This window comes from Diachasmimorpha longicaudata, chromosome 2 (genome assembly GCF_034640455.1).
Source record: "Diachasmimorpha longicaudata isolate KC_UGA_2023 chromosome 2, iyDiaLong2, whole genome shotgun sequence".
Lineage (NCBI taxonomy): Eukaryota > Metazoa > Arthropoda > Insecta > Hymenoptera > Braconidae > Diachasmimorpha > Diachasmimorpha longicaudata.
Genome location: NC_087226.1, coordinates 133,976 through 157,278, shown reverse-complemented (window position 1 = coordinate 157,278; position 23,303 = coordinate 133,976). Strand labels below are relative to the sequence as shown.

Genomic DNA, 23,303 nt, shown 5'->3' with positions numbered 1-23,303 from the left:
CAAGACATTTTTTGCAGAGAATGAAATTATCTACAATAAATGTCTGTTTAAAAGAGAGAGAAAATTTAGCCAATTCTCCAGCGAAGAATTCGAGAGCATTCAAACTGAGGAATTCGTCTCGAACCTTCCAAATCCTTGGGTTGCTAATCCCATCAACACAACCCTTGGGTATATAAAGAGATCCAAAAACAGATATAATTCTTTCTCAATTCGTTCTCAATCAGTTTCTCTCAATCTCGAACAGTCTAGAATAACTCAACAGTCAACAGTGAATACGCAATAAGTAATTCTCGATAGAATATTCGCGAATTGAATTCGGACTCAACTTATCACAATACAGTGTTCTCCATAATTATCAAATTGTACATCACCAATTGGAGACTATCGCGATGATAACTAGCTATCATGTTTAGTTATTGAGATTTATACAGTTTCTCTCAAAATCCTATAGATGGATCAAAAACTATCACACGTTTAGATTCGTCTACTCAACGGACGTTTCTGAACCCCAGTTCATCTACAGCGTTGACGAATAACAGACGTTACAGTGTTTGTAGTTATCTCTCAATTAACTATCTCAAAGAAAGCCTCAATTTTCAATCGCGTATGTAAACTCTCTAAAGGTCTTAGTACATCACCAGCAGTGCGTGAATTGAAATTAACAAGCTTTAACTGTAAAATTCTCTCAAAGACGCGAGGTTACGCCTCAAATTATTTATAATAAATTAAACAGTGCATCCCCCAACAGTCTAACGTGTCTTGTGTCTTTTTATTTTTCCCACCGATCCCAAATCGGCACCGCATACTCGTCGCTATCTCAAACATTTGGTCCTTCGAGCCGGATTTGGGAAATCGGTGGAAAAATTACATTGTGAATTTTGTTCAGTGGAAAGTTCGTGCAGCGATAATTGACACTCAGGTACGTGCGGTCAACATTCCTCACGGGCCTAACAAAAGGACAAGGTCAAAGAACATCACCAAACCCTGGGTCTAGTGTTTACATTCAGGCGTACTCAACCATAAACACCGACACCCCGGACTCAACGTGCTTCTTCGAATCGTCGGAACACCTCGTGAAGCCGAACTCAGCCGAACCTCAGTGGGACTCAACCGACCTCAGAAAGCGGCATCACCAAGTAAGCACTCTACATTACCGACCGCAAGTGTGAATAAGTCAGCATTAGGTAAAGTAGAAATCAAATAGCTACTCACCAAGTAAGTAACCATGTCTGACTTACACCAAAAACACCCAGACGATCTCGAAGAGATTCTCGATGATCAATTTAAAGATGCGGATGCTAATTTTGCTCGTCCAAGTATTAGAGTGTCCGAAGCTACAGAGGACATGCCCACTCCAGGTCCGTCATCATTAGAGGTTAATGATGACGTCTCAGAGCAAAAGCAACCAGAGCCCACTCCAACTCGCATCAAGACGCGGGAATCATGTATTGGGGTGCCACCAATACCGGACCCGCTGAATCTGTCTGCGCTACAAAACTTCCAGCTCCAGCAAATCCGAACAAAGCTGCGTGGATTTAGTGAACTGCACAAGGAGCTGCTGGAACTGGCCACTCAAATAACTAGGCTCACGTTAGATGAACTCGAGGGCCACGAGAAAATGCTGGAAGCTGACTGGAACGAGGTAGTGACCATTCAAAAGGAATTCGCGGTCAACCTGCTTCCCACTCAGGAGTACCTGGCCTATGAGGGGTATAAAAAGGCCACCACATGGCGTCGGGAATGCTCAAAGTTGATTTATCAACTGAAAGGGCAACTTAAAAAAGAGGAGGCGAACGCCTCCACCTCAACTAAGCAGGCCAATCAACTGAAGCGAATCTCCCTCATCACGTTCGATGGGAGTCACTCTAAATGGAGCCAATTTAGAGATCTATTCCAATCACTGGTGGGCAAGGACGACTCAATCCCACCAGTACAGAAGCTGGTTCGTCTCAAGGAGGCACTCAAGGGACCAGCCTCTCAATTATTGTCCACCTTCACAATCACCGAGGAGAATTATGAGAAGGCATGGGACAAATTAGTGAGGAAATATGAGGATCCTAGATTAGCAGCACAAGCTCTATTCAACAGGGTCCTCAGTCTTCCCAAAATCACTAAGGCGAACGCAGAGAACCTCAATTCGAACGCAGCAGCTACGCTGGAGACGTTTGATCAGCTGATCACCACAACCAAGCTTCCAAAAGACCAGATTTTGGAACAGATGCTGGTTCATCTATTGAGAAGATCTCTGGACACAGAGACCCTAAGAGCATGGGAACTCAAAGTAGGGGATTCCAAGGATTTCCCATCACTCAAGGAGTTCACCAACTTCGTGGAGTCGTGCGCACGAGGCATCAACGCAGGAGAACGACTCCATTCCAAGTCGCAGACCCTACGACCACGACCAGCATCTCCTCAAGGAACAAGAAGGGTTTTCACCGCGTCAACTCAATCAGCTGATCATCGGGAAGCAACAAAGCCCAGTAACAACTGCACTTACTGCAAGGGGTCGCATTTCATCGCGAATTGCGAAAAATTCATAGCCCTGTCACCAATTAAGAGGAACGACTTCGTATCAACCACCAGACTGTGCTTCAACTGTCTAGGGCCACACGTCTTCTCAAAGTGCAAGACTCAAAAGACGTGCTTCACCTGCAAACGCAGGCATCACACTCTGATCCACGGAGGCAGCCCACACACCTCGGGAGAGGTGCACCAGAACGAGCCAGTAGCTTCCACCTCAAAGGCAGAGATTGCACCTCCAAAGAAGGAGTCGACAGATTGGAGTGAGTGTACATAAAAATCATTCACTTTAATCAGAACCCTTACTGATCGCACTCAACTCAACAGACTCGAGAAGTACATCACCAAAGACTACGCTCAACACGGCAACGATCAGTAAGGCAGAAGAGACACGCAATCAGAAGATACTCAATAATCAGCGGAGTCACCTATCAAAAGACGCTCACCAATGTGTGTTGCTAGCCACAGCCCAAGCAAGAATCCAATCTCCAAGAGGCTTCACACTGAATATAAGAATGCTCCTCGATCAAGGATCAGAGCTATCCTTCATCTCGGAGCAACTAGTAAAATCTCTCTACCTCTCAATAAGGTCATCATCAATTGAGCTCATCGGAATCGCAGAGACGAACGCAGGACGCACGAGAGGAGTAGCTTCAATTACACTCTACGCACTCGACGGGTCAGAACAAGTTGACCTTGAAGCTCACGTCCTCAAGAAACTCACCGTGAAGCTACCATCCTTCTCCTGCAAATCACCAAGGATCGACCCACTCCAAGGTCTTCAACTAGCCGATCCAGACTATCTCAAACCTGGGCCAATAGACATCATATTAGGAGCTGATACCTATGGGCGGATCCTCAAGCAGAGAGTAGTCAGCTCCAGTAATACTCAATTAGTTGGCCAACAAACCGTATTCGGATGGATCCTATCCGGACCATTCGAATGCAAAGGTTGTTCACCAAGGATTTCATTATCGGCCGTAAAGGAATCCTCCAATGAACAACTCCTAGAGCTTCTTCAAAGATTTTGGACCCAGGAAGAATTACCCACAACGCAGAACTCAGAGCTATCACCAGATGAACTCCAGTGTGAGAAAATATTTAAGTCCACGCACTCAAGAGACAAGACCGGGCGCTATACAGTTAGACTCCCTCTAAGGACATCAGCAGAAGCACTCGGCAACTCAAAGCTCAAAGCCTCAAGGCAACTCCAGTCAGTTGCACGTCGTCTCAAGGCACACGATAATTATGCCAAACTCTATAGAGACTTCATCGATGAGTATGAGGCATTAGGACACATGAGGAGAGCACCAATAGAAGAAGAACCCTCCACAGCATACTATCTACCGCATCACGGGGTTCTACGAGAAGACGCACTCACTACGAAATTGAGAGTAGTCTTCAACGGCTCAAGCAAAACCTCATCAGGAATATCCCTCAACGATATCCTCTATCCTGGTGGGAAGCTCCAAGCAGATACGATGAACGTCCTGACATGGCTGAGAAAGCACAAACTAGTCTTTGGAACAGACATAGTCAAGATGTTTCGACAGATAAAAGTTCACAAGGACCAGTGGAATCTCCAGAGAATACTGTGGTACAATTCGCAACAACAGCTCATCACCTACGAGCTCACCACAGTTACGTACGGACTCAACTGTTCTCCATGGCTATCTCTAAGAGTGCTCCAGCAATTAGCAGAGGACGAAGGCCATCGATATCCTGCCGCAGTTGAGACACTCACCAAAGGCAGATATGTCGATGACATTTATGGTGGAGCAGAAACCGCAGAAGAACTCAGAGAAATCGCCTGGCAGCTGAGTGGTCTTTGCCAAGCAGGCGGGTTTCCACTCCAGAAGTGGAGCAGCAACTGTCCACAAGCCTTGGAGACATTAGGAATATCATCAACTCAATCGATAATCCAATTCCAAGAGCCTATCACCAAAGTCCTTGGATTGTATTGGCATCAAACCACTGATACATTCCAATACAAATCAAAGGAGTTTGATTCAGCAGTGTTCACGAAGAGGACAACACTATCAGAAATAGCTCAACTCTTCGATCCATTGGGACTCATCGCACCAGTAGTCACTCGAGGGAAAATAATCATCCAGGATCTATGGAAGTTAAAACTCAACTGGGATGAACCTCTACCAGAAGACTATCAACGCCAATGGAAAGACTTCAGGCTCAATCTCAATACGCTGAATCAAATCTCAGTACCGAGATGGTTGAGAATTTCATCCAAGACGAAGAGAATCCAAATCCATGGATTCGCAGACGCCTCCACCGCAGCAATGGGTGCAGTAGTGTACCTCAGGACAGAGAACTTCAATGAGCCTACTTCAACAGTACTGGTCTGCGCAAAAACAAGAGTGGCTCCTATCAAGCGTATGACCATTCCTCGTCTTGAACTCAACGCAGCTGTCCTGCTTACGAAGTTAGTGGTCATCACCAAAGAGATGCTCGACCTCAGGGAAGTAGAAACTCACCTATGGACAGATTCTATGGTAACCCTGGCATGGATAAAAGGACACCCCTCAAGATGGAAAGACTACGTCCAAAACCGAGTCATCAAAATCCAGGACTCACTCCCAGATGCAAGCTGGAGACATATCAGCGGCAAGGAGAATCCAGCCGACTGTGCCTCAAGAGGAATAGCTCCTCAAGAACTAGCAGTACATCCCCTATGGTGGACCGGACCTGAATGGATTAATCAGGATCCCCAGGAATGGCCTTCCTCAATAGAAGACGTCCCAGCAGTAGCAGCAACCGAAGCAAGACCGTCACCGTCCTATCCAGTGGCCATGAAGATCAATGCCTTAGCCGAACTACTCAACAGGTACTCCAGAATGGAAAAGGTACTCCAAGTAACAGCGACACTGAACAGAGCAATCGAGCGATTTAGAAGACAGCCAGTTCCCCAGACGCCCGTCCTCACCATTAGAGAACTCACCGAGGCCAGGATATTCTGGGTAAAAATAACTCAAGCTCAATATTTTGCTTCTGTTCATAGGTTGCTCGTGAGAAACGCTCAAGTACCACGGAGTCATCCTCTGGCAAAGTTAACGCCCACTCTAGACGAACTCGGAATTATCCGACTAGGAGGCCGTCTCAAAAACTCACAGCTGGATCCCGAAGAGATTCACCCAGCAATCCTGCCTCGACAGTCTCGACTAACGACGTTAGTCCTCGAAGAAGCTCACCGAAAAACTCTGCACGGTGGGACACAACTCACCCTAGCTTTCACGCGACAGAAGTACTGGATCATCGGTGGCAGAGGCACTGTCAGAGCCCATATCCAGAAATGTGCCATCTGCATCAGACACCGAGGACGCCAGACTCAACAGCGAATGGCACCACTGCCGGCTGTTAGAACTTCACCAACACGAGCATTCCTCCACACGGGAGTGGACTATGCAGGTCCACTTCCCATTCTCAAATGGCGGCCTACAAACGCCCAACCATCTATGGTGCATATTGCAGTTTTTGTCTGTTTCAGCACATCAGCTGTTCATCTCGAGCTCGTGTCCAGGCAGACGACAGATGCCTTCATAGGGGCATATAAGAGATTCACCGGAAGAAGAGGAATCCCCGAAGTGATGTACAGCGATAACGCCACTACATTTGTTGGCGCAGCATCAATACTCAAGACGCTGTACAATCAACCCTCTAGAGAGAACCTCGAAATTCAAGCTGCCCTCGCCACACAGGGGACTCAATGGAGCTTCTCACCACCGAGAGCACCCCACTTTGGTGGAAAATGGGAGGCAGCTGTGAAATCCACCAAGTTCCACCTCAAGAGAGTCCTCGGATCATCAACATTCACCTACGAGGAACTCAACAGCATCCTCATCCAAATCGAGGCCTGCCTGAATTCGAGGCCAATCACTCCAATGACGGATGACGCAGAAGACCTCCAAGCACTCACCCCAGGACATTTCCTGATCGGTGAGCCACTCCAGATCATACCAGAACCAACCTTCCTCAACAGAGAGCCCAGAAAACTACAAAGATGGAATCTGGTTACTCAAAAAATCCAGCAGTTCTGGTCCAGATGGGCTAGAGAGTGTCTCCAACGATATCAAGCCATCTATAAGTGGAACCAGAGAGAGAGGAACATCGAGGTTGGAGACATGGTCCTGATGATCGACGAAGATTATCCTCCAGCAAAATGGCCCCTCGCAAGAGTAATAGAAATTCACCCAGGAGCAGATGGCCTAACCAGAGTTGCAACCATCAGGACCTCAAAAGCATCAGTTCCAACACAACAAAATGGAACTCCCATCTTAGAGAGGATCACCAGCACCAGCTCAATCTTCAAAAGACCCATCGCCAAGCTCTGCCTCCTACCGACAGACCCACCTCCAGCAGAAGAACCTCCAGAGGAGGAGCCAGAGCAAGAAGAGGATTAGACACCCACCAAAGCCATCCACCGTAGAAGAGAAGCTCAAGACAGATAATTCATCATCCCTGATGATGAATGGCCCCCGGGATGTTTAAAAGAGAGAGAAAATTTAGCCAATTCTCCAGCGAAGAATTCGAGAGCATTCAAACTGAGGAATTCGTCTCGAACCTTCCAAATCCTTGGGTTGCTAATCCCATCAACACAACCCTTGGGTATATAAAGAGATCCAAAAACAGATATAATTCTTTCTCAATTCGTTCTCAATCAGTTTCTCTCAATCTCGAACAGTCTAGAATAACTCAACAGTCAACAGTGAATACGCAATAAGTAATTCTCGATAGAATATTCGCGAATTGAATTCGGACTCAACTTATCACAATACAGTGTTCTCCATAATTATCAAATTGTACATCACCAATTGGAGACTATCGCGATGATAACTAGCTATCATGTTTAGTTATTGAGATTTATACAGTTTCTCTCAAAATCCTATAGATGGATCAAAAACTATCACACGTTTAGATTCGTCTACTCAACGGACGTTTCTGAACCCCAGTTCATCTACAGCGTTGACGAATAACAGACGTTACAGTGTTTGTAGTTATCTCTCAATTAACTATCTCAAAGAAAGCCTCAATTTTCAATCGCGTATGTAAACTCTCTAAAGGTCTTAGTACATCACCAGCAGTGCGTGAATTGAAATTAACAAGCTTTAACTGTAAAATTCTCTCAAAGACGCGAGGTTACGCCTCAAATTATTTATAATAAATTAAACAGTGCATCCCCCAACAGTCTAACGTGTCTTGTGTCTTTTTATTTTTCCCACCGATCCCAAATCGGCACCGCATACTCGTCGCTATCTCAAACATTTGGTCCTTCGAGCCGGATTTGGGAAATCGGTGGAAAAATTACATTGTGAATTTTGTTCAGTGGAAAGTTCGTGCAGCGATAATTGACACTCAGGTACGTGCGGTCAACATTCCTCACGGGCCTAACAAAAGGACAAGGTCAAAGAACATCACCAAACCCTGGGTCTAGTGTTTACATTCAGGCGTACTCAACCATAAACACCGACACCCCGGACTCAACGTGCTTCTTCGAATCGTCGGAACACCTCGTGAAGCCGAACTCAGCCGAACCTCAGTGGGACTCAACCGACCTCAGAAAGCGGCATCACCAAGTAAGCACTCTACATTACCGACCGCAAGTGTGAATAAGTCAGCATTAGGTAAAGTAGAAATCAAATAGCTACTCACCAAGTAAGTAACCATGTCTGACTTACACCAAAAACACCCAGACGATCTCGAAGAGATTCTCGATGATCAATTTAAAGATGCGGATGCTAATTTTGCTCGTCCAAGTATTAGAGTGTCCGAAGCTACAGAGGACATGCCCACTCCAGGTCCGTCATCATTAGAGGTTAATGATGACGTCTCAGAGCAAAAGCAACCAGAGCCCACTCCAACTCGCATCAAGACGCGGGAATCATGTATTGGGGTGCCACCAATACCGGACCCGCTGAATCTGTCTGCGCTACAAAACTTCCAGCTCCAGCAAATCCGAACAAAGCTGCGTGGATTTAGTGAACTGCACAAGGAGCTGCTGGAACTGGCCACTCAAATAACTAGGCTCACGTTAGATGAACTCGAGGGCCACGAGAAAATGCTGGAAGCTGACTGGAACGAGGTAGTGACCATTCAAAAGGAATTCGCGGTCAACCTGCTTCCCACTCAGGAGTACCTGGCCTATGAGGGGTATAAAAAGGCCACCACATGGCGTCGGGAATGCTCAAAGTTGATTTATCAACTGAAAGGGCAACTTAAAAAAGAGGAGGCGAACGCCTCCACCTCAACTAAGCAGGCCAATCAACTGAAGCGAATCTCCCTCATCACGTTCGATGGGAGTCACTCTAAATGGAGCCAATTTAGAGATCTATTCCAATCACTGGTGGGCAAGGACGACTCAATCCCACCAGTACAGAAGCTGGTTCGTCTCAAGGAGGCACTCAAGGGACCAGCCTCTCAATTATTGTCCACCTTCACAATCACCGAGGAGAATTATGAGAAGGCATGGGACAAATTAGTGAGGAAATATGAGGATCCTAGATTAGCAGCACAAGCTCTATTCAACAGGGTCCTCAGTCTTCCCAAAATCACTAAGGCGAACGCAGAGAACCTCAATTCGAACGCAGCAGCTACGCTGGAGACGTTTGATCAGCTGATCACCACAACCAAGCTTCCAAAAGACCAGATTTTGGAACAGATGCTGGTTCATCTATTGAGAAGATCTCTGGACACAGAGACCCTAAGAGCATGGGAACTCAAAGTAGGGGATTCCAAGGATTTCCCATCACTCAAGGAGTTCACCAACTTCGTGGAGTCGTGCGCACGAGGCATCAACGCAGGAGAACGACTCCATTCCAAGTCGCAGACCCTACGACCACGACCAGCATCTCCTCAAGGAACAAGAAGGGTTTTCACCGCGTCAACTCAATCAGCTGATCATCGGGAAGCAACAAAGCCCAGTAACAACTGCACTTACTGCAAGGGGTCGCATTTCATCGCGAATTGCGAAAAATTCATAGCCCTGTCACCAATTAAGAGGAACGACTTCGTATCAACCACCAGACTGTGCTTCAACTGTCTAGGGCCACACGTCTTCTCAAAGTGCAAGACTCAAAAGACGTGCTTCACCTGCAAACGCAGGCATCACACTCTGATCCACGGAGGCAGCCCACACACCTCGGGAGAGGTGCACCAGAACGAGCCAGTAGCTTCCACCTCAAAGGCAGAGATTGCACCTCCAAAGAAGGAGTCGACAGATTGGAGTGAGTGTACATAAAAATCATTCACTTTAATCAGAACCCTTACTGATCGCACTCAACTCAACAGACTCGAGAAGTACATCACCAAAGACTACGCTCAACACGGCAACGATCAGTAAGGCAGAAGAGACACGCAATCAGAAGATACTCAATAATCAGCGGAGTCACCTATCAAAAGACGCTCACCAATGTGTGTTGCTAGCCACAGCCCAAGCAAGAATCCAATCTCCAAGAGGCTTCACACTGAATATAAGAATGCTCCTCGATCAAGGATCAGAGCTATCCTTCATCTCGGAGCAACTAGTAAAATCTCTCTACCTCTCAATAAGGTCATCATCAATTGAGCTCATCGGAATCGCAGAGACGAACGCAGGACGCACGAGAGGAGTAGCTTCAATTACACTCTACGCACTCGACGGGTCAGAACAAGTTGACCTTGAAGCTCACGTCCTCAAGAAACTCACCGTGAAGCTACCATCCTTCTCCTGCAAATCACCAAGGATCGACCCACTCCAAGGTCTTCAACTAGCCGATCCAGACTATCTCAAACCTGGGCCAATAGACATCATATTAGGAGCTGATACCTATGGGCGGATCCTCAAGCAGAGAGTAGTCAGCTCCAGTAATACTCAATTAGTTGGCCAACAAACCGTATTCGGATGGATCCTATCCGGACCATTCGAATGCAAAGGTTGTTCACCAAGGATTTCATTATCGGCCGTAAAGGAATCCTCCAATGAACAACTCCTAGAGCTTCTTCAAAGATTTTGGACCCAGGAAGAATTACCCACAACGCAGAACTCAGAGCTATCACCAGATGAACTCCAGTGTGAGAAAATATTTAAGTCCACGCACTCAAGAGACAAGACCGGGCGCTATACAGTTAGACTCCCTCTAAGGACATCAGCAGAAGCACTCGGCAACTCAAAGCTCAAAGCCTCAAGGCAACTCCAGTCAGTTGCACGTCGTCTCAAGGCACACGATAATTATGCCAAACTCTATAGAGACTTCATCGATGAGTATGAGGCATTAGGACACATGAGGAGAGCACCAATAGAAGAAGAACCCTCCACAGCATACTATCTACCGCATCACGGGGTTCTACGAGAAGACGCACTCACTACGAAATTGAGAGTAGTCTTCAACGGCTCAAGCAAAACCTCATCAGGAATATCCCTCAACGATATCCTCTATCCTGGTGGGAAGCTCCAAGCAGATACGATGAACGTCCTGACATGGCTGAGAAAGCACAAACTAGTCTTTGGAACAGACATAGTCAAGATGTTTCGACAGATAAAAGTTCACAAGGACCAGTGGAATCTCCAGAGAATACTGTGGTACAATTCGCAACAACAGCTCATCACCTACGAGCTCACCACAGTTACGTACGGACTCAACTGTTCTCCATGGCTATCTCTAAGAGTGCTCCAGCAATTAGCAGAGGACGAAGGCCATCGATATCCTGCCGCAGTTGAGACACTCACCAAAGGCAGATATGTCGATGACATTTATGGTGGAGCAGAAACCGCAGAAGAACTCAGAGAAATCGCCTGGCAGCTGAGTGGTCTTTGCCAAGCAGGCGGGTTTCCACTCCAGAAGTGGAGCAGCAACTGTCCACAAGCCTTGGAGACATTAGGAATATCATCAACTCAATCGATAATCCAATTCCAAGAGCCTATCACCAAAGTCCTTGGATTGTATTGGCATCAAACCACTGATACATTCCAATACAAATCAAAGGAGTTTGATTCAGCAGTGTTCACGAAGAGGACAACACTATCAGAAATAGCTCAACTCTTCGATCCATTGGGACTCATCGCACCAGTAGTCACTCGAGGGAAAATAATCATCCAGGATCTATGGAAGTTAAAACTCAACTGGGATGAACCTCTACCAGAAGACTATCAACGCCAATGGAAAGACTTCAGGCTCAATCTCAATACGCTGAATCAAATCTCAGTACCGAGATGGTTGAGAATTTCATCCAAGACGAAGAGAATCCAAATCCATGGATTCGCAGACGCCTCCACCGCAGCAATGGGTGCAGTAGTGTACCTCAGGACAGAGAACTTCAATGAGCCTACTTCAACAGTACTGGTCTGCGCAAAAACAAGAGTGGCTCCTATCAAGCGTATGACCATTCCTCGTCTTGAACTCAACGCAGCTGTCCTGCTTACGAAGTTAGTGGTCATCACCAAAGAGATGCTCGACCTCAGGGAAGTAGAAACTCACCTATGGACAGATTCTATGGTAACCCTGGCATGGATAAAAGGACACCCCTCAAGATGGAAAGACTACGTCCAAAACCGAGTCATCAAAATCCAGGACTCACTCCCAGATGCAAGCTGGAGACATATCAGCGGCAAGGAGAATCCAGCCGACTGTGCCTCAAGAGGAATAGCTCCTCAAGAACTAGCAGTACATCCCCTATGGTGGACCGGACCTGAATGGATTAATCAGGATCCCCAGGAATGGCCTTCCTCAATAGAAGACGTCCCAGCAGTAGCAGCAACCGAAGCAAGACCGTCACCGTCCTATCCAGTGGCCATGAAGATCAATGCCTTAGCCGAACTACTCAACAGGTACTCCAGAATGGAAAAGGTACTCCAAGTAACAGCGACACTGAACAGAGCAATCGAGCGATTTAGAAGACAGCCAGTTCCCCAGACGCCCGTCCTCACCATTAGAGAACTCACCGAGGCCAGGATATTCTGGGTAAAAATAACTCAAGCTCAATATTTTGCTTCTGTTCATAGGTTGCTCGTGAGAAACGCTCAAGTACCACGGAGTCATCCTCTGGCAAAGTTAACGCCCACTCTAGACGAACTCGGAATTATCCGACTAGGAGGCCGTCTCAAAAACTCACAGCTGGATCCCGAAGAGATTCACCCAGCAATCCTGCCTCGACAGTCTCGACTAACGACGTTAGTCCTCGAAGAAGCTCACCGAAAAACTCTGCACGGTGGGACACAACTCACCCTAGCTTTCACGCGACAGAAGTACTGGATCATCGGTGGCAGAGGCACTGTCAGAGCCCATATCCAGAAATGTGCCATCTGCATCAGACACCGAGGACGCCAGACTCAACAGCGAATGGCACCACTGCCGGCTGTTAGAACTTCACCAACACGAGCATTCCTCCACACGGGAGTGGACTATGCAGGTCCACTTCCCATTCTCAAATGGCGGCCTACAAACGCCCAACCATCTATGGTGCATATTGCAGTTTTTGTCTGTTTCAGCACATCAGCTGTTCATCTCGAGCTCGTGTCCAGGCAGACGACAGATGCCTTCATAGGGGCATATAAGAGATTCACCGGAAGAAGAGGAATCCCCGAAGTGATGTACAGCGATAACGCCACTACATTTGTTGGCGCAGCATCAATACTCAAGACGCTGTACAATCAACCCTCTAGAGAGAACCTCGAAATTCAAGCTGCCCTCGCCACACAGGGGACTCAATGGAGCTTCTCACCACCGAGAGCACCCCACTTTGGTGGAAAATGGGAGGCAGCTGTGAAATCCACCAAGTTCCACCTCAAGAGAGTCCTCGGATCATCAACATTCACCTACGAGGAACTCAACAGCATCCTCATCCAAATCGAGGCCTGCCTGAATTCGAGGCCAATCACTCCAATGACGGATGACGCAGAAGACCTCCAAGCACTCACCCCAGGACATTTCCTGATCGGTGAGCCACTCCAGATCATACCAGAACCAACCTTCCTCAACAGAGAGCCCAGAAAACTACAAAGATGGAATCTGGTTACTCAAAAAATCCAGCAGTTCTGGTCCAGATGGGCTAGAGAGTGTCTCCAACGATATCAAGCCATCTATAAGTGGAACCAGAGAGAGAGGAACATCGAGGTTGGAGACATGGTCCTGATGATCGACGAAGATTATCCTCCAGCAAAATGGCCCCTCGCAAGAGTAATAGAAATTCACCCAGGAGCAGATGGCCTAACCAGAGTTGCAACCATCAGGACCTCAAAAGCATCAGTTCCAACACAACAAAATGGAACTCCCATCTTAGAGAGGATCACCAGCACCAGCTCAATCTTCAAAAGACCCATCGCCAAGCTCTGCCTCCTACCGACAGACCCACCTCCAGCAGAAGAACCTCCAGAGGAGGAGCCAGAGCAAGAAGAGGATTAGACACCCACCAAAGCCATCCACCGTAGAAGAGAAGCTCAAGACAGATAATTCATCATCCCTGATGATGAATGGCCCCCGGGATGTTTAAAAGAGAGAGAAAATTTAGCCAATTCTCCAGCGAAGAATTCGAGAGCATTCAAACTGAGGAATTCGTCTCGAACCTTCCAAATCCTTGGGTTGCTAATCCCATCAACACAACCCTTGGGTATATAAAGAGATCCAAAAACAGATATAATTCTTTCTCAATTCGTTCTCAATCAGTTTCTCTCAATCTCGAACAGTCTAGAATAACTCAACAGTCAACAGTGAATACGCAATAAGTAATTCTCGATAGAATATTCGCGAATTGAATTCGGACTCAACTTATCACAATACAGTGTTCTCCATAATTATCAAATTGTACATCACCAATTGGAGACTATCGCGATGATAACTAGCTATCATGTTTAGTTATTGAGATTTATACAGTTTCTCTCAAAATCCTATAGATGGATCAAAAACTATCACACGTTTAGATTCGTCTACTCAACGGACGTTTCTGAACCCCAGTTCATCTACAGCGTTGACGAATAACAGACGTTACAGTGTTTGTAGTTATCTCTCAATTAACTATCTCAAAGAAAGCCTCAATTTTCAATCGCGTATGTAAACTCTCTAAAGGTCTTAGTACATCACCAGCAGTGCGTGAATTGAAATTAACAAGCTTTAACTGTAAAATTCTCTCAAAGACGCGAGGTTACGCCTCAAATTATTTATAATAAATTAAACAGTGCATCCCCCAACAGTCTAACGTGTCTTGTGTCTTTTTATTTTTCCCACCGATCCCAAATCGGCACCGCATACTCGTCGCTATCTCAAACAATGTCTCCTGGTGGAATCCCGAAAATCCATTTGTTTATTGAATAATTGGATTTGAATTTTAAACAATAATCCGCGATTAATTATCAAATTAAGACATCTACGCGATTTTTCGATAAGATCATTAATGTTTAAAATTGCATTTCTGGCAAAAAAGCCGTCTTGACAAAAGGCCGTAAATCCATTTGTTTACGTGATAATCAAGATAACGCGGTTATTGTTCCGGATTCCGTGAAAATCGCGAGCTATCCCCTCTGAAATTTGCCCGCGATTGTTTATCATTAATTATCTCGATAATAGGCTCTTTTACAGCATTTTGTCAAGAGACCTTTCTTGTTGTAAATTAAATTTACAATACAAAAGATCTCTTGACAAAACACTGTAGGGCTATTGCATAATGAGATAATTAACATTTAAATAATTAGCTTTGGAACGCCAAGGGGGATGCCCGCGATTTTCAGAATTTTTCCACCAAAAAACACGTTTTGCCAATTATCCTGTAAACAAATCGGTTTACAACATTTTGTCAAGACGGTTTTTTTGCCAAAAATTCAATTTTACACATTAATGATCTTATCGAAAAATCGCGTAGATGTCTTAGTTTAATAATTAATCGCGGATTGTTGTTTAAATTTTACATCCAATTATTACATAAACAAATGGATTTACGGGACCCGCCATAAGACATTTGTTGTAGACAATTTGATTCTTTGATAATCAAGAAATCGCGTTTATTATTTAACGTGTTTATTATTATTTCGACAATTTTAAACATTAATTATGTAATTTAATCACCCCCACTACTCCCCCCCCCCAAGGTTTGTCTTGAAATTGGCAATGATTGAGAGAGAAATATCTCCCCCCCCCCTCTCTTCCTCTCACTAGCGGAATGGAACGTCCGTCCGTGGAGAAGGGGAAGCACGCACACCGCTTACCCGCGGCACACGGACGTACAGCCGCGCAAAGCTCGCGCCCCATTGGCCGGTCTTTTCACCCCCATATCTCGATAGGGGTGCGTCGGGGCGAAAAGTGGAAAAGGACTTTTCGGTTCCAAACCACCCCCCAAACACGCCGGTGCACCTTTCGCAATAAGATAAAGGGGACCCTGTACACAAGGGCCTGTGCCATCTGGAGCCTTGGGACATTCTCGATTATGTACGCGAGGCATTCTCGGTGTGGTGTATACATGTGTTTTCAGCTTGGTCGCACTTGCAGTCGCCTTGATCAGCAAGCCACCGGTATTGAAGATAGGTTCGGAACTGCCCGTGCCCCGTGAAGACCTGCGAAATCCAGTGGTTGCATGCGAGCCACTTTTCATCCACGCGCGCGACTGTGACAGGGAAGAACGCAAAGACATTCCTCCCGGTTTGAGCCCACTCAAACCTTCTCTTTCTAACTTAGGATTTCTGTCTTTATATCCTCGACGGCGTCGATCAGACAACCGTCGTCATGCGCGCACAGCTTCGCGGGGTCTATCTCTACAGTACCTATTGTAACCGGAATGCCTTTCTTGGCTTGATAATGCACTGCTCTTTCTGGTCATAAAAGAACTACGCACAAAAAAGAAAAAAAAAGAGTTGCCTCCTAAGCATCACTAGGTGAAGCTTTCGACTATGCTGTACCTCGCAATTGCATACCGGTATTTGTTTTGTCTCATTCATCGGCTTGCTCTTTTTGTTCTTTAAGTTTTCCCACAGGGATACTGACAGTAGTTTCGCTGTGGAGTTTCTTTATCCTCGCATTCTCATGTAAGAACAGATCCATGCTGTGCCTTTCGTGTGAAGCCGTCCTCTACGCCCCTGTAATTGTCAGTAGCGCTCTCCTGTGTGCGGTACGGAGTTGTACGCCGTGCACCGGTCCACCGACCCTTGAGCTGCATACGTCGCCGTCGCCGAACCCTCAAGTTCCGTACACGATCGCGAATGTCTGCCTGTTCCGGTGTGTTTTTGTTGGGGTCATGCTCCTCGGGTACGTGTGTGCGTGGCAGTACTTCAGCAGTCTGAGGTATTGGTAGTGTCATGATATTAGCGGTTCTAAGTGCGCTGAGTGCCGTGCATACTCTCAATTTGTCCGCCGCGTGTTTGTAGTGAAAGCCCCAGGGATTTGCATTGCCTTTGGTGGTCACGTACCCCCTCCAGCTACATTCCTTATACGTCCTAAGTCACCTACTGTAGTCCTACGGCTTAGGCTTGTGTAGTCCCGCAGGACTACACTAGGTTACTTAGCACCTATACGTTTCGGAGATGATGGATCCACTTACGTTTCCTGGTCAGCTCCTCCGTCCACCACGGATTGGCGCGATGATAGTGTTTCCTGCGCAGCATCGAATCTTGGCAGGCTTTGATGGGGACGTCATCTAGTACTTCTGCCATTCTTTCAACATCCGCTGGATTTGCTAACAGATGATCCACGAGTCTCTTACGGGCTTTCTTGTCGAGGGTCACCTCGAACTTTTCTCAGTCGGTCCGACGCACGTTGAACTGCATGGTAGGAAGGAAAATCATGTAGGAAGTTTTTTCAAGATTCCGCGCATCATAGTCATTCTTATAAAAATTGACATAAGTGAACTTTATTAGGCCTCCTGAGAGTGGGCGTGCAAGTGAGAGAGAATTTTCTTTCTGATAATTCAGCAGCAGATTTAATTACTTTCAGAGGCCCCTACTGCGGGTTGTGCAGTATATCTATTATTCCAATTTAGAGGAACTAAGAATCTTCAATCCTCAATGGAATAGGAAGCCGATAGTCATTAGATTATAATGTTATTCCGTATTCAACAAGGAAATATTCAATAGTGTTCGAGTATCGTAGTGTAAATATTCCATTTAGAGGCCTAGAAATGACTTTATTAATATTAGATACTGTTGGGAATCCGGCTAAATCCCAACCTCCCCTTCCCTCGAGTTCTACAACCGATAACCGCTCGACCCCTGGCCCAAAACAGCCCGCTGTTGCCAGGGGACCTTTTGGCATTTTTGCTTAATTGGGCGCCATTTTCCGGAGACATCAACCCCGGAAACACGCCCTTTGACCAATCGGAAGGGGTCACGTGCCATCGATCTGGATTGTTCTCGGCTGTGACCTCTCCCAAAATCGCTCTCTCGTCTTCCGGACATCACAGTCTGAACACGTGTATCGGTGCGCTTTAGTTATTCTCAATATTAGAATTCTCACCGTATCGTGTAATTCTCGGTTGCTCACTAGTAAACTCATTTCATAATCAATGAATAAAATCAGTGCTGCTCACCATTGTATCTCAATTAAATATTATGTATTTTATAATAAACAGTGACTTGATCTACTGAACTCGTGTGTGAATCATTGTGTCATATTTTCTCGGCCCCCCTCGTTCCCCTCATTCTCTCTTTAATCACCCCTCACTACCACCAGCTCTCCTCACCCACTCCTCTTACACAACCCAGATCGCTCACCCAACAGATACTATTTAACATGTATGGTTTTATATCAATATCCATTGTTCATTGGAAACTGACATTGCTAGTCATCGATTATCGTCAACTCAAGTTTCATACAAGTCTCTATCTATCGTCAACTTTAGTAATGGCTTTCAGAACGATAGAAAATGACTACACAACGTATTTATCGCTGAATACTTGAGTGAACAAAACTAATCAACTTGGTCGTCAATTATCTCTTTCTCTGATAAGGCAATGTTCATTTCTCGTGTAGCCTTTACTGACAACATAACTGACGGGAATAGCAAGAACATTGTGGTACGTATCGTTGACTGAGCCATCAACCATGAAACCTTTGTCAGCCATCTTATTTTGCATACAATTGTGCATGCTCATGGAGTTATCACAATCTGATTCGAAGAATGGCCATGGTGATGTACAATTCACGGGATTTTTCGCTCCAATTAAAAGATTTGAATGCCGATTCTTGCAACGTGTTAAGGTATGATAAAAAATGTTCTACACGACGTAATAAACTATTCTATTTTTCATGTCTTTAGATATTTATTCCATTTTTTCCGAACTGTAATCCAAGTAAGGACAATGTTGATTCCTCGTCAAGTTCTTCCTCAAGTTCCTCATCGTCATCAAGTTCAGAAGAAGAAAACGCTCAAAAATCCCAAACAGAGCCAGAACCTGCTCCCGAATCCGACCCAGAGTCGGAATCAGAACCAGAAGTAGAACCAGAATCAGAACCAGAAGTCGAACCAGAATCAGAACCAGAATCAGAACCAGAACCAGAACCAGAACCAGAAGTAGAACCAGAAGTAGAACCAGAAGTAGAACCAGAAGTAGAACCAGAACCAGAATCAGAACCAGAAGTCGAACCAGAAGTAGAGCCAGAACCAGAATCAGAACCAGAAGTAGAACCAGAAGTAGAACCAGAAGTAGAACCAGAAGTAGAACCAGAACCAGAACCAGAAGTAGAACCAGAACCAGAACCAGAATCAGAACCAGAAGTCGAACCAGAAGTAGAGCCAGAACCAGAATCAGAACCAGAAGTAGAACCAGAACCAGAAACAGAATCAGAACCAGAAGTCGAACCAGAAGTAGAACCAGAACCAGAACCAGAACCAGAACCAGAACCAGAAGTAGAACCAGAACCAGAAGTAGAACCAGAAGTAGAACCAGAAGTAGAACCAGAAGTAGAACCAGAAGTAGAACCAGAACCAGAACCAGAAATAGAACCAGAAGTAGAACCAGAACCAGAACCAGAACCGGAATCGCAACCGGAATCAGAACTGGAACTGGAACATGAACCCGAATCTGAATTATCCGGAGTCATCGGAGAACTGACATTCTCCTCAATTTACCACGATATGGAAGATTTGTTTACAGTCAAAGAAATTAGTTGCTCCGATTTCCCCTGCAGCTTCACGTGGCATGAAGACGTTAATCAAGATACCAATATAACGGTGAGCATTTGTAATGCGAGTCCTTCGACATGTAATATTCACTGGTCATTCTTTTTCATGATTCGGATGGGTATACTGAGCATTTTCAAATTAATCATTTATACATTTATTCCACAAGTTTTCAATAGTGTCTGTTTAATAGATCTCTTATACGGTTTATGGCAGTAAAATGTATGCCAGTTCTCCTGCTACAATGCTGACATTATGTGAAGCCAGCAGTGAACCTCGTGATTCTTGGGCGAAGATAGTTTGGGATTCTCTTTCACAAATAATCGCTGGAGGTGCTAGTGGATGCAACATCAAAGCTGTATGTCATTCCATCACATCGTTGTTAAATTTCGATCATGTAATAGAAAACTGATCAATTATCGATTGATATCCTTGAATTATAGGGAACATATACATTCGATGGAATAGACGCGGAGTTCTATTTCACCCCTAGAGAAAAAATCGAATGTGGAAACTTGTATACAACATTCGGTTTCTATCGTAACGGTTCGAATGGACCGAAGCGTATCGCTGGAGGATATAATGCATATGACTTACCCAACAATGGGCCTAATTGCACTGAAAAGCAACCCGAATCAGAAGATTGATATCATAGTTTGGATTACTTGTACTTCATTAACGCACATTACAGATAATTATTATTGTCAGTCAACTATTGTGTCTTTCTTTCAATGATTTTTGTATTTCAAACTATTATTACACCTCCACGGCTACCCTTTTTTGCTCCGCCTTTTGAGCTCTTCTCGGCTTTTAGCTGCCGAATGGAAGCATTGTAATCGGTCATTTTTCACATTCATTTATTTTCGTTAGAAATTATGTGGAAGGTCCAGAAATACAAAAGTATGAAGTTGATGGGCCATGGCTGTATGCTCTCTTTCTTTCATTGTTTAAAATTGATGTCTCCCCGTTAGATCAGCGTTGCAAATGCGTCAAATTCAGGCTCTTCAGGTTCAACTAATTAAGAACCGCAATTGCGTGTAGCACTGATATGTATTCTATTAAATAGATATATGTAGCAGTGATTTCCATCAACGTGCAATGAGAGCGATGAAATCAATGATTTTTCAATGTAACATCGTCTATCAGACCCCTATTGTCGGGGAACTTCATATTTTTCCTTTCTAATGAAACCATTGTAATCGGCCATTGTTCATATTCCATAATTTTCATTGGGAATGATGTAGGTCTGAAATGCAAAAAGAAGAATTTTCAAGACTATGGTGCCCGTAATCACGAATTGATCAGCGACACTTCCAAGCTGAAAAATTAATTTCACTCGAAAGAAAAAAGGACTAAATTCACTTTCTCTTTTTTTGCAATACACAATCAATGCAATTATAATCTATAAAATCTCAATGATGGGATTAATCACTGCACACACAATATATAGAATTCGCTAGTATTTTTATTACTTTTCAAAGGTGACTGTCCTGTCTACGGAGAATTGGATTTAGTTTTTCACAAGTATAAGTGACTCGAACCCCAGAGGGACGTTCGTAGGGCGGGGTTTTCCAAAAATACATCTGGCAACCAGAGATGGTCAAGAAAGAAAACTCCAAGAGGTAAGGGTGGAACCAGAAATTGTGTGTCCTCTAGAGAGGAGTTTAACATGGGTGTTGGAATTCCTGCCTTTCGGCAGGTCCGCACTCACACACATTTACATACCGCTCACCGTTAGGCAACGATCAAAACAAATCGATCGTTGTCATGGGACTAATTGGTATACCTTTGGTTTCGGGGCGCCACTTCCTGGACTCAGCTCGCTATTTTCCTGCATAGGATAATAGCCCCACCGAAGGTCACGTGGGATTGGAATTCGGAGCAATTCGGGTAGTCTCAACCACAAGACGTATGTTCAAGTGTACCGCTCAGCTCTACATTCGAACTTTCTCGAACATTCGACCCGCTCGTCAACGGTTTCTCCGGTATTGCTCATATCGAGCCTGTTAATTATTTGCGGCCGCTCAACTATTAATATTATTGTACGCGGAACCGCTCATCAGTATTTTTTATAATTGATATTGTGCAGTGACGAAGTTTTTTATAAAATAAAAGTTGACCTGTGGTAACACGTGTTGAGTGTTATTTTTTTCTGGACCTGCTCGCCCCCGACCGCACGATCTCCTCCGATCTAGGTCCCTCATCAAACAGTGGGCCTCACTAGTAATGTTCAGTTAGTTCCGTGTAAGTCTTCGTGCAGTAAAGTACCTCCGGACTGTCTAAAGTCTTATAATTTTTAATAATAATTCTCTGTGTTAAAATTACTCTAAGGGTTCATTCATTTCGACCTTCATAATCCAATAGGGCTTCTTACTTTTGGCATCCTGCTCATCGGTGGTCCAATCTGCGGTTGCACCTCCCTCTGAACCTCCTGTATTCTCCACCGCCATCTTTTGAATACCTGGCGGAGCATCAGAAGCCGCGGTCGACTCCCTGCATGCTTCAGACATTCCCTCTATGACAGCACCGTCCTCGGCGTTGAAATTTTTCATATTTGGGTTCATATACAGGGTGTCCCAGAATTGAACGTCCAGACTTTAAACTTAAGTTGGGGATGAAATTCTGGATCGAAAAGTCCTGAGCGACTTTTTGATCAGACGCACCCTCTTCAACTCATTTAGGGTTGAAGTTGGACGAATCAGGGGCGTGGGATAACCGCTCGCACGACGGTGAGGAAAACATGCGAGTGTGGTGGTGTCCCCACCATACGGTACTACTCCCCTGCGGCGGCAGAAAGAGATGACTGGCGGCGGCGGGTAAGAGGAAGGGGAGGGAAATGAAAAAAATGAACACCCGCCCGCTACATAAAAATTATTTACTCCTCCCCTAATTAATGCCAAGGGATGAAACCAAGGGCATTCGATGGAGGAATGAATTCCCCATCGATTGAGGCCCATTACATCTCTTAATCTAATTGAATAGGAGAAAAAAACAGCGTTGAAAATTACAGCGCTGGAAAAAAAAACCCAGCGATTTAATTTTCTAAAGCCCCATTGGCCCTGTATGAGATTTTCATTTTTTCTTTCAGCGAAGGAGAAAAAAAATGATCAATCGCTGATGATTTTGTTTTTTTTTGGGTGTTCATTTTTTTCATTTCCCTCCCCTCCCTCTTACCCACCACCGCCAGTCATTTCTTTCTGCCGCCGCAGGGGAGTACTACCGTATGGTGGGGACACCACCACACTCGAACGTTTTCCTCACCGTCGTGCGACCGGGTATTCCACGCCCCTGATTCGTCCAACTTCAACCCTGAATAAGTTGAAGAGGGTGCATCTGATCAAAAAGTCGCTCAGGACTTTTCGATCCAGAATTTCACCCCCGACTTAAGTTTAAAGTCTGGACGTTCAATTTTGGGACACCCTGTATGTCCCACGAGTGTCCTGGAAAAGAAAGTCCGCCCCGGCATTCCGGATACCGGTGTAAGGCATGCATACAATGGGATGTTGTCTGGCGCCCCAAGGGTATAGTTCGAGACACTGTCCTCCAGTACCACTCAGCATCGGCACGATAACTCCGACCTTCGCTCGGAAAGTTGGTTTGTGGCGGCGATTTAGAGCGCACCTGGTAGGCACTCAATCATCCCCTTCGTCACTTCAGAAGCGCGTCTGAGGCCAAAAATAATAATCATGATAATCCTGATC

At 45.3% G+C, this 23,303-nt stretch overlaps 3 protein-coding genes across 3 annotated transcripts; all 3 read left to right on the top strand.

The window, feature by feature from the left end:
• Positions 1–1,225: 1,225 nt before the first annotated feature.
• On the top strand, positions 1,226–6,935 carry LOC135172588 (uncharacterized). The gene is made up of 2 exons (XM_064138733.1): positions 1,226–2,783; positions 2,848–6,935. Exons 1-2 carry the CDS (start codon positions 1,226–1,228, stop codon positions 6,933–6,935), a joined length of 5,646 nt encoding a protein of 1,881 aa, XP_063994803.1.
• A 1,262-nt stretch (positions 6,936–8,197) lies between these two features.
• LOC135172587 (uncharacterized) lies at positions 8,198–13,907 on the top strand. The gene is made up of 2 exons (XM_064138732.1): positions 8,198–9,755; positions 9,820–13,907. Exons 1-2 carry the CDS (start codon positions 8,198–8,200, stop codon positions 13,905–13,907), a joined length of 5,646 nt encoding a protein of 1,881 aa, XP_063994802.1.
• A 4,495-nt stretch (positions 13,908–18,402) lies between these two features.
• LOC135172905 (germ cell nuclear acidic protein-like) lies at positions 18,403–20,314 on the top strand. The gene is made up of 4 exons (XM_064139410.1): positions 18,403–18,680; positions 18,739–19,653; positions 19,796–19,960; positions 20,046–20,314. Exons 1-4 carry the CDS (start codon positions 18,525–18,527, stop codon positions 20,247–20,249), a joined length of 1,440 nt encoding a protein of 479 aa, XP_063995480.1. The 5' UTR covers positions 18,403–18,524; the 3' UTR covers positions 20,250–20,314.
• The last annotated feature ends 2,989 nt before the right edge of the window (positions 20,315–23,303 follow it).